The sequence below is a fragment of the Papaver somniferum genome, chromosome 7 (assembly GCF_003573695.1).
Source record: "Papaver somniferum cultivar HN1 chromosome 7, ASM357369v1, whole genome shotgun sequence".
NCBI classification, from domain to species: Eukaryota; Viridiplantae; Streptophyta; class Magnoliopsida; order Ranunculales; family Papaveraceae; genus Papaver; species Papaver somniferum.
The window spans coordinates 159180834-159194691 of NC_039364.1; the positions used below are offsets into that span (position 1 = coordinate 159180834).

Consider the following 13858-nt stretch of genomic DNA (forward strand, 5'->3'; position numbering starts at 1 on the left):
ATGAGATGCTCAACTTGAACTTGAAACCTCTGGAAAACCTTCAAGGAGAATCTCCAAAAACTTAAGAAAAACAATATTGAAAAATTGTTCATTCGTCTCTCTTAAAATATAGAGAAACCCTTTTCCTTGGATATATTTATAGCTATAGAAAAGCTTGTTTATATGATCTCTTAGTACAACTTAAGAAGTGGGATCTTGCCAATATGGGACCAATAAGTTTATCTAGTCTCTTAAAAGAACTTAATAAATGGGAACTCTCCGATGTGAGATTAATAAGTTTTTTTGTTCACAAAAGAAAATACGAAATCATTATTTTATTAAAAGCTCTAAAGTTCATTTTTATTTATCGTTATCAAACAGTAAAATGCTATAACTTGAGCGTAGTATATAGTGTAATTCATAGTATCAAGCTTCTTATTTTGCTCAATTAGATATTCAAGTTTTAAGTTAAAGTATGAGTCCTTGCCAATTGTTTCCAAACAAGGATGGATATTGCAAGTATTTTATATTAGAGCCAGATATGTGGCTTTCTACCCTTTGATGACAGTATGAGATCTAATTAATATGTCTAAAATGGTGACCTAACTTGTGATTCACAATGAATGAAACAACCAGAAATTGAGAAGAGAGGACGCGGCGATGACAATAGTCAATCACGGAAGCAGCGGAGCATGCCACTACTAGTGAGAGAAATGAGAGAGTCTGCAGATAATAGACATATTAATTAAGATACAATTTTTTATAGTTTTTTTTATTCAAAAATAGTTTTATTAAATAAATTAAGAAATTACGTTGTTATCTTGATCTACCCATTCCTGGATATCTAAGGGTACATCGGATTGAAACTCAAAATTAGACCTTAAAACTCTGGCTTTTTTTGCCAGTTTATCAGCTACTTCATTAGCACTTCTCTTAACTGAAACACAACTCCAATGAGCTAACTTACTTAACAAAAACTTAATGTCCAAAACAAATGACTGATTCATCCAATGAACATATGAAATTTGTTCATGGATGGATTTTATTAATACTTGACTGTATGACTCAAAAACTACTTTACTGAACCCTCTTTCAACTGCATAGTCAACTGCTGCAAGCATTGCTCTGCACTCCAGCTCTTCCACTTTAATTCCCAGAGTCATTCCTCCATCAAGATAGTTTCCTTGGACTCCAATGCAGATGTCTGCAAAATTTCTCACAATTAGTCCAATTCCATCCTGCAAGTTATGCTCCATAAAAGATGCATCAAATTTAATTTTGAAATAATCATTGTGAGGAGGAAGCCATATCTGAATCTGCAAAGTTCTGTTAACATTAGTAGGGGGAGCGGTGCAAGTTCTAGTAAGCTTATGAATGTTATTTAAAGAGAAAGCTCTGTTTGGATTGATATTCTGAAATATTTTAGAACATTTATCCTTCCAAATGGTCCAAGCAATGACCATAAGTAGATTGTTTAAATCATGCCTATTAATACATGTCCCAAAAACCAAGTTTGCACCTGCAGAAAACCAAGAAGTAACCAAGTTTTTGAAAGATCCATGCTGGGAAATAATATTACCCACATTTACATTGACATCCAACCAAACAGATCTATAATAAGAGCAGTTCAACAACAAATGATCAACGGATTCAATGGGATGATTACATAAACTACAATGAACATCAATATCAGGTTTATATCTTGCAATCTTATCTTTAGTTGGGAGTATATCCTTCAAACATTTCCAGATAAAAAGTTTGACTTTATGAGGCAAATTAACTTTCCAAAGTTTTTTCCAAACCTGATTAACAACTGGTTGAATACCTGCAGTATAATTAGGTGTTCTTGTAAGCACATTATAAACACTTTTAACATTAAATTCCCCTTTCCTATCAGGTAACCATATGAGTGTATCACTTCCAGTAGCAGGAATTCTCATTGCTAAAATTTTATTAGCAGAATATGGAGAGAACAAGTAGTGAATCAAAGAAAAATTCCAATTCCTAGTTCCTTCAACAAACAGATCAGAGACACAAACATAGGCCACAATATTAACTAGACCATCAGCTGGAATTGGGGGATGATCAAGTCCAATGACCCAATAATCTAACCAGATTTTTCTTTGGATCCACACCTTATAGCCTAGCAACTATTATTTCTAATGATAGCAATACATCTATAGATACCTCTTCATATCCATGAACAATTCTCTTTAAGTTTATCCAGATGCAAAATACTACAATCTTTAAAATATTTAGCACTTAACAGTTGGACCCATAGTTCATCTTGTTCAGTAACAATCTCCCATACTAACTTACAGATAAGAGCAGTATTAAAAGATTCTAAATCTCTGAAACCTAAACCTCCTAAGTCCTTATGCATATTGATATTATCCCAAGAAGTGAACTTAATACCTTTACCTGCCTTATGTCCCCACCATAAGTTTCTCTGCAAAGTATCTAAATGTTTTATCAATGTAGAAGGAATTTTAAAACATCCCATTTGATATGCAGGTAAAGTATTCAAAACATATTTGATTAAAATTGATCTACCTGCTTGGTTAAGAGTGGTACTGACATAGTTGTTCAGTCTAGCTTGAAAAGATTGCATTAAGGGATCAAAAGATTTGATCTTAGAGTTACCTAACAAAAGAGGTGTTCCAAGATATTTCTCTGAATCAGAGATAATAGTCATATTCAAAGCACTAGCAAGAACAACACAATCATTAGGACTAATATTCTTGCTAAAATACATACAAGATTTTTCAAAGTTTAGCATCTGACCCTACAGCTTCCCAAATTAATTAAACATCTGCAAAATGGCATTAATATGTTGCATATTGGCTTGACCAAAAATTAAAATGTCATCTGCAAAAAACAAATGAGTAATGGCAGGAGCTTCCTAAAAGCTTTGACACCCACAATAGTTTTGTTAGTTTCAGCAAGTAACAAAGATCTAGAAAGGTACTCCATAGCAAGAATAAAAATATAAGGGGATGAAGGATCCCCTTGTCTAATGCCCCTACTTGGCTCATACTGATCACATGGTGAACCATTAAGAAGAACACTAATGCTAGTAGTGGTAACACATTGCATCACAAGATTACAGAAATCCTTACTAAAACCAAATTTTTCAAGAACTTTTTCAAGAAAACTTCATTCCAATCTGTCAAAGGCCTTTGACAGATCAAGTTTAAGATCCATAATACCACTAAACCTTCCTTTTGTTTCATAGAATGAATCATTTCATGAGCAATAATAATATTGTCATGAATTGTTCTTCCTGGTACAAATGCAGCTTGATAAGGAGAGATTAGCTTCTTAAGATAAGGTCCAATTCTATTAGCTAGAATTTTTGAAACAATCTTGTAAGAAGCATTACAAAGTCCTATGGGTCAAAACTCAGATGGAATTTTGGGACTTTTACACTTAGGTATTAGTGAGATATAAGTATTATTAAGACATCTTGGCATATGACCACTTTGAAAAAATCTTTTAACAACATCAATAACATCTCTACCAACTAATTGCCATTGTGTTTGATAAAACCCTGCTTGAAATCCATCTGGACCAGGTGAACTCCAAGCAGGCATACTTTTAACAACATTTTCTATTTCAATATCAGTAGGAACAACATGGAGCATAACATTATCAGAATCAGAGATAATATATGGAATAACACCAAAATCATTATCAGCAAGAATAGGATTAGTAGAAGTAGCAACCTTACTAAAGTGACTAGTAAGAAGATTACTAATATCTTTCCTATCTCTAAACCAATTTCCATTAGAATCACAAAGAACATTGATATTATTAGTATGCTTTCTCTTGTTGACCATTGTATGAAAAAATCTAGTATTATTATCCATATCTAGAACAGTTTTATCCCTAGACTTTTCTTTATAAAAATCAGATTGAATTTTATACCAATTATCCAAATCACTAACAATGGATTTAACTCTTTCATTTTGATCAACAACATTAATATCATTTTAAGCAGTTTCTAACATAGTTTGCAATTTATTTATATTAACCTGAATGTCACCAAACTCCATTTTGTTCCACTGAGATAATGAAATTCTAGCACTATGTTGTTTTTGCTCAATTTATAAGCAGGGCTACCAGAGAATTCTAGATTGCTCAAGTTTCTCCTTAAAATTGTTATGACCTATCCAAGTTCTAACAAACTTAAAAGGTCTCCATAAAAACTTAGGAATAGGCTCAGTTATAAGAAGAATAGGAGAATGATCAGAAGCAACGAAATTCAAATGCAAAAGTTTAGCAGTAGAGAAATTTAAAGACCAATCAGAATTACTTAGAGCCATATCCAGCCTAGATTTTCTTGTACCAGTTCCAAAATAATTGCTAGTCCAAGTATAATCCTTACCTTCATGTCCAATATACACTAGACCTGCATCATTAACTATATTCTGCACCCATCTATCAGAGGTGTTGTTATTGCTATCTAAGTGAAAGTTTAAATCCCCTATTACAATCCAAGGTTGTTGAACATCCTTACTGATTTAGATAAAAAGTTCCACTGAACTTTCTTAGGATCAGAGTATGTGGAGCCATACATAAAAGAGAATAAAACTTTAGGCTTACTAGGGTCAAGTTGTATAACAACATGAATAATGTTATTTTCACAGCCTATGATTTCCACATCAATACCATCCTTCCACATTAATATAAGACCTCCTGCATAACCAACTCTACCAATACAGGTATAATTCAAATAATGAACAGATTGAGCTACCTGTATCATTCTATTTTCATCAATTTTAGTTTCGCACAAAAAAATAAAATCAGGATTTTGAGTTTTAACTAAATTTTGAAACTGATTTTTGTGAAATTGTTAGCAATACCCTGCACATTCCAAGAAATAATTTTCATTTTAAAGAAGAAAAAACTAAGATTAGACAAAGTTGTAGAAATAAGATATTTTACCTTAACTACCTTAGTGCTTCCATCTTGGTTATCTCCTGCTGTGATTATGCTAGTTGTCTGTGAGTTTACAGGTATGTCTGCACCATCTTCATCTTCAAAAACATGAGCATCTGGACTTTCTTTCCTCTGCCTTTTTCCAAGCCTTTCCTTATCAACAATGTCATCTTTAACACCTTCTTGGGTTGAGCTAGAACCTATCATGTATCCATCCTTAGGTGGGACAAATACATTAACTTTAGTATTAGTCTTCTGATTCTTGATAAACCATTGATGAGTCATAGAATCTTAAGTTGATAAGGTAACCATTGATGTTCCAGGGTCGAGAATCAAAAACTTTTTTCTGAATTTCCTTATCCTTGAATCGAAATTCAATGCTATTATCTTCTAATTCAAAAATCTTTAGACCTCCTGTAGGAATGAAATCCCAGGTAAAACCAATATTCCTCTCCACAGTCTTCAATCCCATCTTTCCTTCAAAAAATATTTTGCCAATAAGACTAATTTCCTCCTCTTCAGTTTCATTTTCTTCAGCATCATCCGACTGGTGATAAACAACTTCTTCAATGTCTCCCAGATCCAGAGCAGCTTGCATAAATTTTGAAGCCAAATCAGTGATTGATTTCTCACTTTCCTCTGCCATTGATATGAGGAGAATAGTTTCACAATCAAAATGGGTGATACGATTGATATGAGAATCTTTGTTCACAATTAAACTTTTATAATGGATAAACCCTAGTGAATCAATATATCGGGCTCACCTTATTCTAATAATAATGCTCATTTTTATTATTGCTAGTTGAAAAGCGGGTACCCTATAAGATCTGTATATCCTTTGCCAACATCAAACTCCAAGGCGCCATCAAGATCATAATGAGGATGGTGTTGATGATCTTTCCGATGGTCTGCGCTTGCTTTCATGACGATGGCGGACGATGCAGATGACTATGTAGTGTTGAGGTAACCTTTTTTTTCCATTATTTGATTATCAAACGCGTTGTAGTTCAAAAATGTTATACACACAGAAGAGGGAGGGGGAGAAAGTGATGCAGAGCCGTCCTTAACATATATAAGACTTAGAAAATAAATTAGATCTTGTTTATTTTTAGCATATAACTCAAATAAGGATGGAAAACTGACAACTCATATAAAATTCAGAATTTTCAATATATTTGTAACAATAAATTAAATCGTGATTCCAATTAATAAACTCAAAAAACAAAAATTTAGAAAAACAAAGCACTATTCAAAAATAATTACAAGATATATGTAATGTTTTGCACTTTGAAATGCAAAAAATATCACATCCATCATAATTTTTTTAATATATTTTTATATAAAAATATATCGCTGTAGTTGCAGGAAATCCTACAACACACCCCTTGTATTATCATGATTATGATTTCTAGATCTAAACTTATTTGATATGAAAATAAAGATAAAGATAATGAAAATATAAAATAAGACACAAGATTTACGTGGTTCGATCAATTTGATCTACATCCACGGGGTTAGGGATCTTCACTATGATTGTTTGTAATTACATCTTGATTACATGGAGACTCCATTAATGAGTATTTGGAGCTCTAAGTTGGTAGAGGAAGAAGAAGGAAATAATTAATAATATAAATTCTAAACATGTCTTCTGTCTCTCTGACTTTCCCTTTATATAGGTGTTTACATAGTGGATGACAGCTCATATGTAGTGGGGCACAACTCATATTATCTCGCGCCCAAACTGCATTCTCGCAAGCTTCGCTACCTTCTCGCAAACTCTCTCTATAACATCACAGGCTCTATCTATAATTTCACAAACTCTTACCGTTGTGTGATATTTGGATCCTACATCTTGCCTCTTTTTCCTCGAATATTGCTTGAAGAGCGATCTTTAAGGAAAAATCCACTTTGTAGTAGTAGTTGTTGGAGGAACGAGCGAAAGAATACTGGACTTGAAAAGTATGTACTTGCCTCTATTCTTTTGTGAAGTTCCGGAGCGTTGCGAAGTAAATAATAAGTATCATCTCTTGAAGTATGCGAAGTATGAAGTATCCTTGAAGAAGTATAAGAAGTACTCAATCCTCGAAATATAAGAAGAACTCTGCGAAGTAAATAAGAAGTATTTGTCCTTGAATAATAAGTATTGCCTCTATTTTTATTATGCGAAATTATTACTTCATTTTTGGTGAGGATTTTTGTTGTTGTACGTCCACTTTGGAAATGATTCTTGCCGAGGAGATAAAGAACATAAAATATTTTCTTGGTAATCCATAGTTGCCTATGTTCTTTATCTATGAAGGTAGAATCCTTGAGAAAATGTTGAATGTGCGAATTGTTTCCTCATTCTTATCTTGCTTCTGTCTCATGTGTTGTGCTCATGCGATAGTATAATCTCTTCAAGTTGCTTATAATTGTGTGAAATAATTGAGCGAAATAATCATATCGTTCGGAATAATCATATTCTGCAAAATTCTGACACATTTGACGAAATTTTGAATCATTCTGCGAAATTGTGAATCATTATGCGAAATTCTGAACAATCCTGCGAAATTCTGAACAATTCTGCGAAATTCTGAACAATTCTGCGGAATTCTGAACAATTCTGCGAATCTAATGCTTATGTGATGATTATGTTATGAAATGTGTATGTGATGTTTATGCCATGAAATGCTTGTGCAATGCTTTTATGATGCGAGTATGATGCTTGTTCCTCACAAGTTCTTACTTGTGTTTCATCTTTCTTTTTTCCTGCACTATTAGTATATCATAACATTATGATCATAATATCAAGTCTGCGGCATTTTCACTGCCTCAGTTTCATTTCCATGTACATATTCGCAAGATTTTTTGCTTACATAAAATCATTCTCGCAAGCTTACTTGCTTACTCATTTTCTTATGTGGTCTTATTTTGCCTTCCTAGTTAAAGGTCTTATTTTTCCACCTCTTGTCATTGCGACAAAATCGCAGGACGTCTTTGCACTTTCATGCAAAAACCCATTGATATTGCCTTAACTTTCTCTTTTGTATTATTTCCTCTTCAGGATTGTTGCGACAATATGACAGGCCTAAATATTCTTGCAAAAATAAAGCCCCATGACATTGCCGTCTTGCGACGAAATCGCAGGACGTCTTCACACTTTCATGTAATGACCCATTGATCTCGTCTTATCTTTTTCTCTAGTATTATTGCCTTTTCAGGATTGTTGCACAAATATGAAAAGCCTTAATACCCTTGCGAGTAAAAAGCCTCATGACATTTGCGTCTTAAGACACTTATCAGCTCCCTAATGGAGGGTGCCGCCCTTATCTCCCCCTTGGTTGCCCCTTCAAGGAGGCGTACTTCTACCATACAAGGTTAGCTCCTCCCATCCGGTCTTAACAACAACCAGTTGTTTTCGCAGCCTCTTATCCCTTTTACCTATAGGGCTTATGGTTACGAGACTGCACCCTAAGTGGGTTTTCTTCGGGCCGAGTGCAGTATAAGCCAAGACTTGTCAAGAATGGCAAGGACGTTTCAAACGCCCCTGGCACTCTTGACTCAACCGTGTACCTCGGCGCCTTGATCAGATTCTGCACTCCTTGGGAGAGTCCTTATTACTTTAGTCGCCCAACCTAAGTCATATGCTTAGGCTGAGAATCCAAGGTGCCTCTCCCGGATGGGCTTTATTAACCCCAAATCTCCATGACTCAGGTTCGAGGGGCGGTGTAACCCTTTCCCTGAGTCATGCTACAGGTACCCCCTTCTATGACGTACTTTAGGTCTTACATTTTCCTCTTGCGAAATTTTATTCGCGAACTACGGTGTACTCCATAAAGGTTCGCCCCATTCTAATCTTAGATTTTTATGGATCTTAGATTGTCTCTTGCGAAATTTTCGCGTTTCTTTGTTCTTTTATTCTTTCATTCATTCTTTCATTCTCATAATATCATATCATTTGAAGCAAAGTAAATATTCAAGAGAAATTTTAATACATTATAATTCTGAAATCTTTGTAATTGTGAAATCTTTGTAATTCTGCGATTGTTTCGCATTTTGTAAATCAAATAAAAAATCTTTTTATTCTCTGTAAAAGAAATATTCTAGAGAAACATATAAATTAAATTTTCTCAGTTTTCTGTAATTTTGAAATCTCGCAATCTTTGTAATTTTGAAGTTTTTGTAATCTTGAAATCTTAGTAATCTTTATAATCTTTGAAATCTTGAAATCTTTGTAATCGTGCGATTGAATCGTTTTTTTGTAAATCAAATCAAAAATCTTTTTATTCGTTCTTAGTATAAAGTAAAATGTTCAAGGAAATGGTAATTATCTTTCATGTGAGTCGCTGTTGTTGTCAAATAAGTGAATAAATGCCTTGAAATGTATGAATTTCGCGCAGCAAAAAGAAGTGTGAGAAGTGAGACTTGAACCCTTGATCTGCTTCTTGGATTTTCTCGCACCATATCAACTTTGCTAAGCCTCTTTTGCGGAATAATCAAAGTTCTTGCGAAGTAATCAAATTCCAACTGCTGCTTGCATTCATGCCTCCTGACCAACTGTGCTAACCCTCTCTTGCGAAATAATCAAAGACTGTGCGAAGTAATCAAATATCAACTCTGCGAAATGAATATTTGTGAAGCAAAAATTATTTGGTCGCAGGGAGAATCAAACTCATGTCCTCTAGTTTGCATACTCCTTCTCTGACCATCTGCGCTACTTGTTGCTTGCGAAAGAAACACACAATGTTGTACTTTATTCCATTTCTTCGCCTTTAGGATTTCAAAAATGTGCGAAAAATTAAGCTTGATGAGGGATTCAAACTCGAGTCTTACAACTCACTCTAGCGAAGCTTGACCAACTGTGCTACCTCTTGTTTGCGAACTAATGAAACAATATTGCGAAATTATTCATTTTTTCGCTATCTGTAAAAAGAAGAAAACTATGCTCGCAGGGAAGTTCGAACTTGCGACCACGAACATACATATTGTTCTCTTGACCAACTGTTCAAGAATCTCTTTGCGAAATCAACGCACAATGTTTTTCTCTTATTCTTTTATTCTCCCATGCAAATGAGAAGAAAATGAAAAATATGTGTCTCTGCGAAATTCGAACCCGTGACCTATCGCTTACTCGCTCCAGCTCAAACCATCTGTGCGAATTTCTGTTTGTGATAGAAATTGCAGCATCTGCCTCTTATCTTTTCTTCGTCCCTCCTTAACTTCTTTCACATTTTCCTTTCTCTCCTGAACATGAAAATCTTCCACTGAAACTTCCATTTTCTCCTTAAATTTCACCAGAACAACTAATTTTTTCTCTCACTCTTTTCATGTCTTTGAATTGTTGATGATGTTTACTCCCTGAAAGTGTGATTTCTTCCATAAAATTTCCATTTTTGAACCTAAATTTTGTAGATCTAGAAAAATATGAACAGTAGCTAATCTTCATGAAAATTTTTGGAATCAACAAGTTACAGGAAGGATAAATCCTTTACTCGTTCCCTGTTTCTAGCGCCATTATGTAGTTGCAGTAAATCCTACAACACACCCCTTGTATTATCATGATTATGATTTCTAGATCTAAACTTATTTGATATGAAAATAAAGATAAAGATAATGAAAATAGAAAATAAGACACAAGATTTACGTGGTTCGATCAATTTGATCTACATCCACGGGGTTAGGGATCTTCACTATGATTGTTTGTAATTACATCTTGATTACATGGAGACTCCATTAATGAGTATTTGGAGCTCTAAGTTGGTAGAGGAAGAAGAAGGAAATAATTAATAATACAAATTCTAAACTTGTGTTCTCTCTCTCTCTGACTTTCCCTTTATATAGGTGTTTACATAGTGGATGACAGCTCATATGTAGTTGGGTACATCTCATATTATCTCGCGCCCAAACTACATTCTCGCAAGCTTCGCTACCTTCTCGCAAACTCTCTCTATAACTTCGCAGGCTCTATCTATAATTTCGCAAACTCTTACCGTTGTGCGATATTTGGATCCTACAATCACATTAACAATGACTGGAAAATTAGGATCAGATGGAATTAGATGGTACTGGTCTTTTTCTTTGGCAAAAGCTCCCCATAGTGCAATTGCACAGACATGACAGACTTTGTTTATTCAAAAATAAAATCATTACAACTTCTCTAGGAATTTCCCTTTTATTGATAACATTAAGTTGTATTTCATGCTAGCAAATTAATTCATGCTTGCAAATCAATACGAGTGAGGGAGTAAGGTTACTTTACTACAATTAAATCTTGAATATTCTTGATAATTCTTATTAATTAAGTTTTTTTGTGGTGGTTCATGGCATCTAAATACACAAGCATCCTTTTCCTTTGCACATCCTTAGTACATGTCTTTTGTGTAAATGCAACACTGACATTTTCCTATATTTTCACATTGTCCTGGGCGACATCCTGAAATATGAACATTTTATTTATTTTTTTAGATCGACAAAGAAGAATATATTAGATCAAAAAAAATAGGGGTACAAAAGAAAGTACCACCCTAGATAGGATGTACAGAAAAATAAAAAAAATAAAAAACTGTACTGAGAAGTTAGAAAGCTACAGGGAGGCCTAAAATACAGATTTTTCCAATTGACCATCACACTTAGGTAAGACACATCAGCAAATTATTCCAAAGCCCAAGAGAAAATTGTGTACTTCACCATATCAATGACAAGACCAGCATGTGATTCTTCCCATCTAAAACTCTAGAGTTTCGCTCCTTCCAAACACACCACATGATAGCTGGGGAATAAGATTCCAAAGTTTTATGCAGAGACTTGGGCCGTAAAGTTACTTCCATACTAACAAAGTATCCTCGTAATGAAAAGGCATAGTAAAAAAATAACCCAATTCCCTAATGAAATACATCCAAATATCTTTGGCAAAACAACAATGGAGAAGCATATGAGAAGTGGTTTCGCCACGTTGACAAAAGAGACAAGAAACAGGGACAGTAATACCTCGACGTATCAAGTTGTCTCTATCCGAAAGTCGGTCGTGACAAATGCACCAAAGAAAGTGAAAAAGCGGGGGTACAACAACCTCACCCAATATTTCGATTAGCAATCTGTATGGACAAACTACAATATACTTTTAAGAGAATCAACTAGACTCAATATTAATAAAGTATATCAAAGAGTTATATCTCTCTTTCTTGATTCAATTCTTTCTCAAGCAAATAGAAATCTGCGAGTCTAATCGATTACAAGAGATATCACTTGAACGGTACCAAAGACCAATGTTCAAGTATTAATCAATTTCAATCAACAACCAAAGGTCGGATTTCCCATTGATTGATTCTAACACATAACATGTGATATTTCAATTATATAACAAAATATAATGCGGAATAGAAATAGCACAGACACCGAATTTTGTTAACGAGGAAACTGCAAATGCAGAAAAACCCCGGGACCTAGTCCAGATTGAACACCACACTGTATTAAGCCGCTACAAAAACTAGTCTACTGCAAACTAACTTCGGTCTGGACTGTAGTTGAACCCCAATCAATCTCACACTGATTCAAGGTACAGTTGCGCTCCTTACGTCTCTGATCCCAGCAGGATACTACGCACTTGATTCCCTTAGCTGATCTCACCCACAACTAAGAGTTGCTACGACCCAAAGTCGAAGACTTTAATAAACAAATTTGTATCACACAGAAAAGTCTACAGGAATAGATAAATCTGTCTCCCACAGAAATACCTACAAGTTTTGTTCCGTATTTTGATAAATCAAGGTGAACATGAACCAATTGATAAACCGTACTTATATTCCCGAAGAAAAACCTATTATTATCAATCACCTCACGATAATCTTAATCGACGCGGCGTAAGAAGATATTGTGGAATCACAAACGATGAGATGAAGATGTTTGTGACTACTTTTATATCTTGCCTATCAGAGATATTAATCTTAAGTTAATCGTTACGATTATACTCAAAACAATAGAATCAGCAAGATAAGATTACACAACTACGAGAAAGTAGTATCGGTCTGGCTTCACAATCCCAATGAAGTCTTTAAGTCGTTAACCTGGTTTTCAAGAAGAAACCTAAGGTTAAAGTAGAATCGACTCTAGATAATACAACTAGTATCACATAGGAGGTGTGGGGATTAGGTTTCCCAGTTGTTAGAGTTCTCCCTTATATAGTCTTTAAAATCAGGGTTTGCAATCAATGTTAGCTTGGTAAAAAAGCATTCAATATTCACCATTAGATGAAAACCTGATTAGATTCAAGCTAATATCTTTAAACTGTTGGATCGAAAACTTAGCTTATTACACACAATTGAAATGCACGATTTTAGGTTTGTGTAACCGTACCCAAACATGTACATTTGTTGGTTCAACAATAGTTAACCAAATGGTTAGCCATATGAGCACTTTCATATCAACCATATTCTTCTTCACCATAACTAGTTCAAATGACTCAAATGAACTAGTTAGAGAGTTTTTCAATTGTAAGGATATCTTATGTAACTACACAAGACACAATCGAAACAAAAACGATTTGATTCACTTGAATCGGTTCATGAACTTTATAGCCACGGTTTGCATTTTGCATTACTTAGTTAATATAAATAAGTTCGCAAACAATAGTCTTTAGATATAACCTACTTAAGTTCGCATACTTAGTTCGCGGACTTGTTAAATTCCCGGAAGGAGTTCTCAAACTCCAGCAAATTTTCTCGGGTCAAGAACTTCCGCCAGTTCGCGGACTGAGTTCACGGCTCTTGTTCCGGTTCTCTTGATCAACAAAGTTCGCAAACTTCGGTTCAAGGAAAAAGGACTTATACATATATGTGTTTTCACACAATGCTTATATCCATCATTTTTTATATAATCTAAACTCTCATTTCAATCACTGAAACATTCTTAGAGGACGTTATTGTATAGTTGTTATTCACAAACTATTTTTCGTCAAAGTAAG

General features: G+C 34.4%; 1 protein-coding gene across 1 annotated transcript; it reads right to left on the reverse strand.

Annotated features, from left to right (window-relative positions):
* Positions 1–2170: 2170 nt before the first annotated feature.
* On the reverse strand, positions 2171–3818 carry LOC113295439. Its single transcript, XM_026543779.1, has 4 exons — positions 3407–3818; positions 3189–3325; positions 2902–3015; positions 2171–2764 (listed from the first exon to the last, which is right to left on the reverse strand). Exons 1-4 carry the CDS (start codon positions 3816–3818, stop codon positions 2171–2173), a joined length of 1257 nt encoding a protein of 418 aa, XP_026399564.1.
* Between the last annotated feature and the right edge of the window lie 10040 nt (positions 3819–13858).

Coding starts and splice junctions, on each gene's coding strand:
- LOC113295439 (XM_026543779.1), bottom strand. CDS start 3,818: ATGGTCAACAAGAGAAAGCATACTAATAATATCAATGTTCTTTGTGAT. Junction 3,326..3,406: donor TATCTCACTAATACCTAAGT/GTAAAAGTCCCA, acceptor CAAAAATTCTAG/CTAATAGAATTGGACCTTAT. Junction 3,016..3,188: donor AACAAAAGGAAGGTTTAGTG/GTATTATGGATC, acceptor CCATGTGATCAG/TATGAGCCAAGTAGGGGCAT.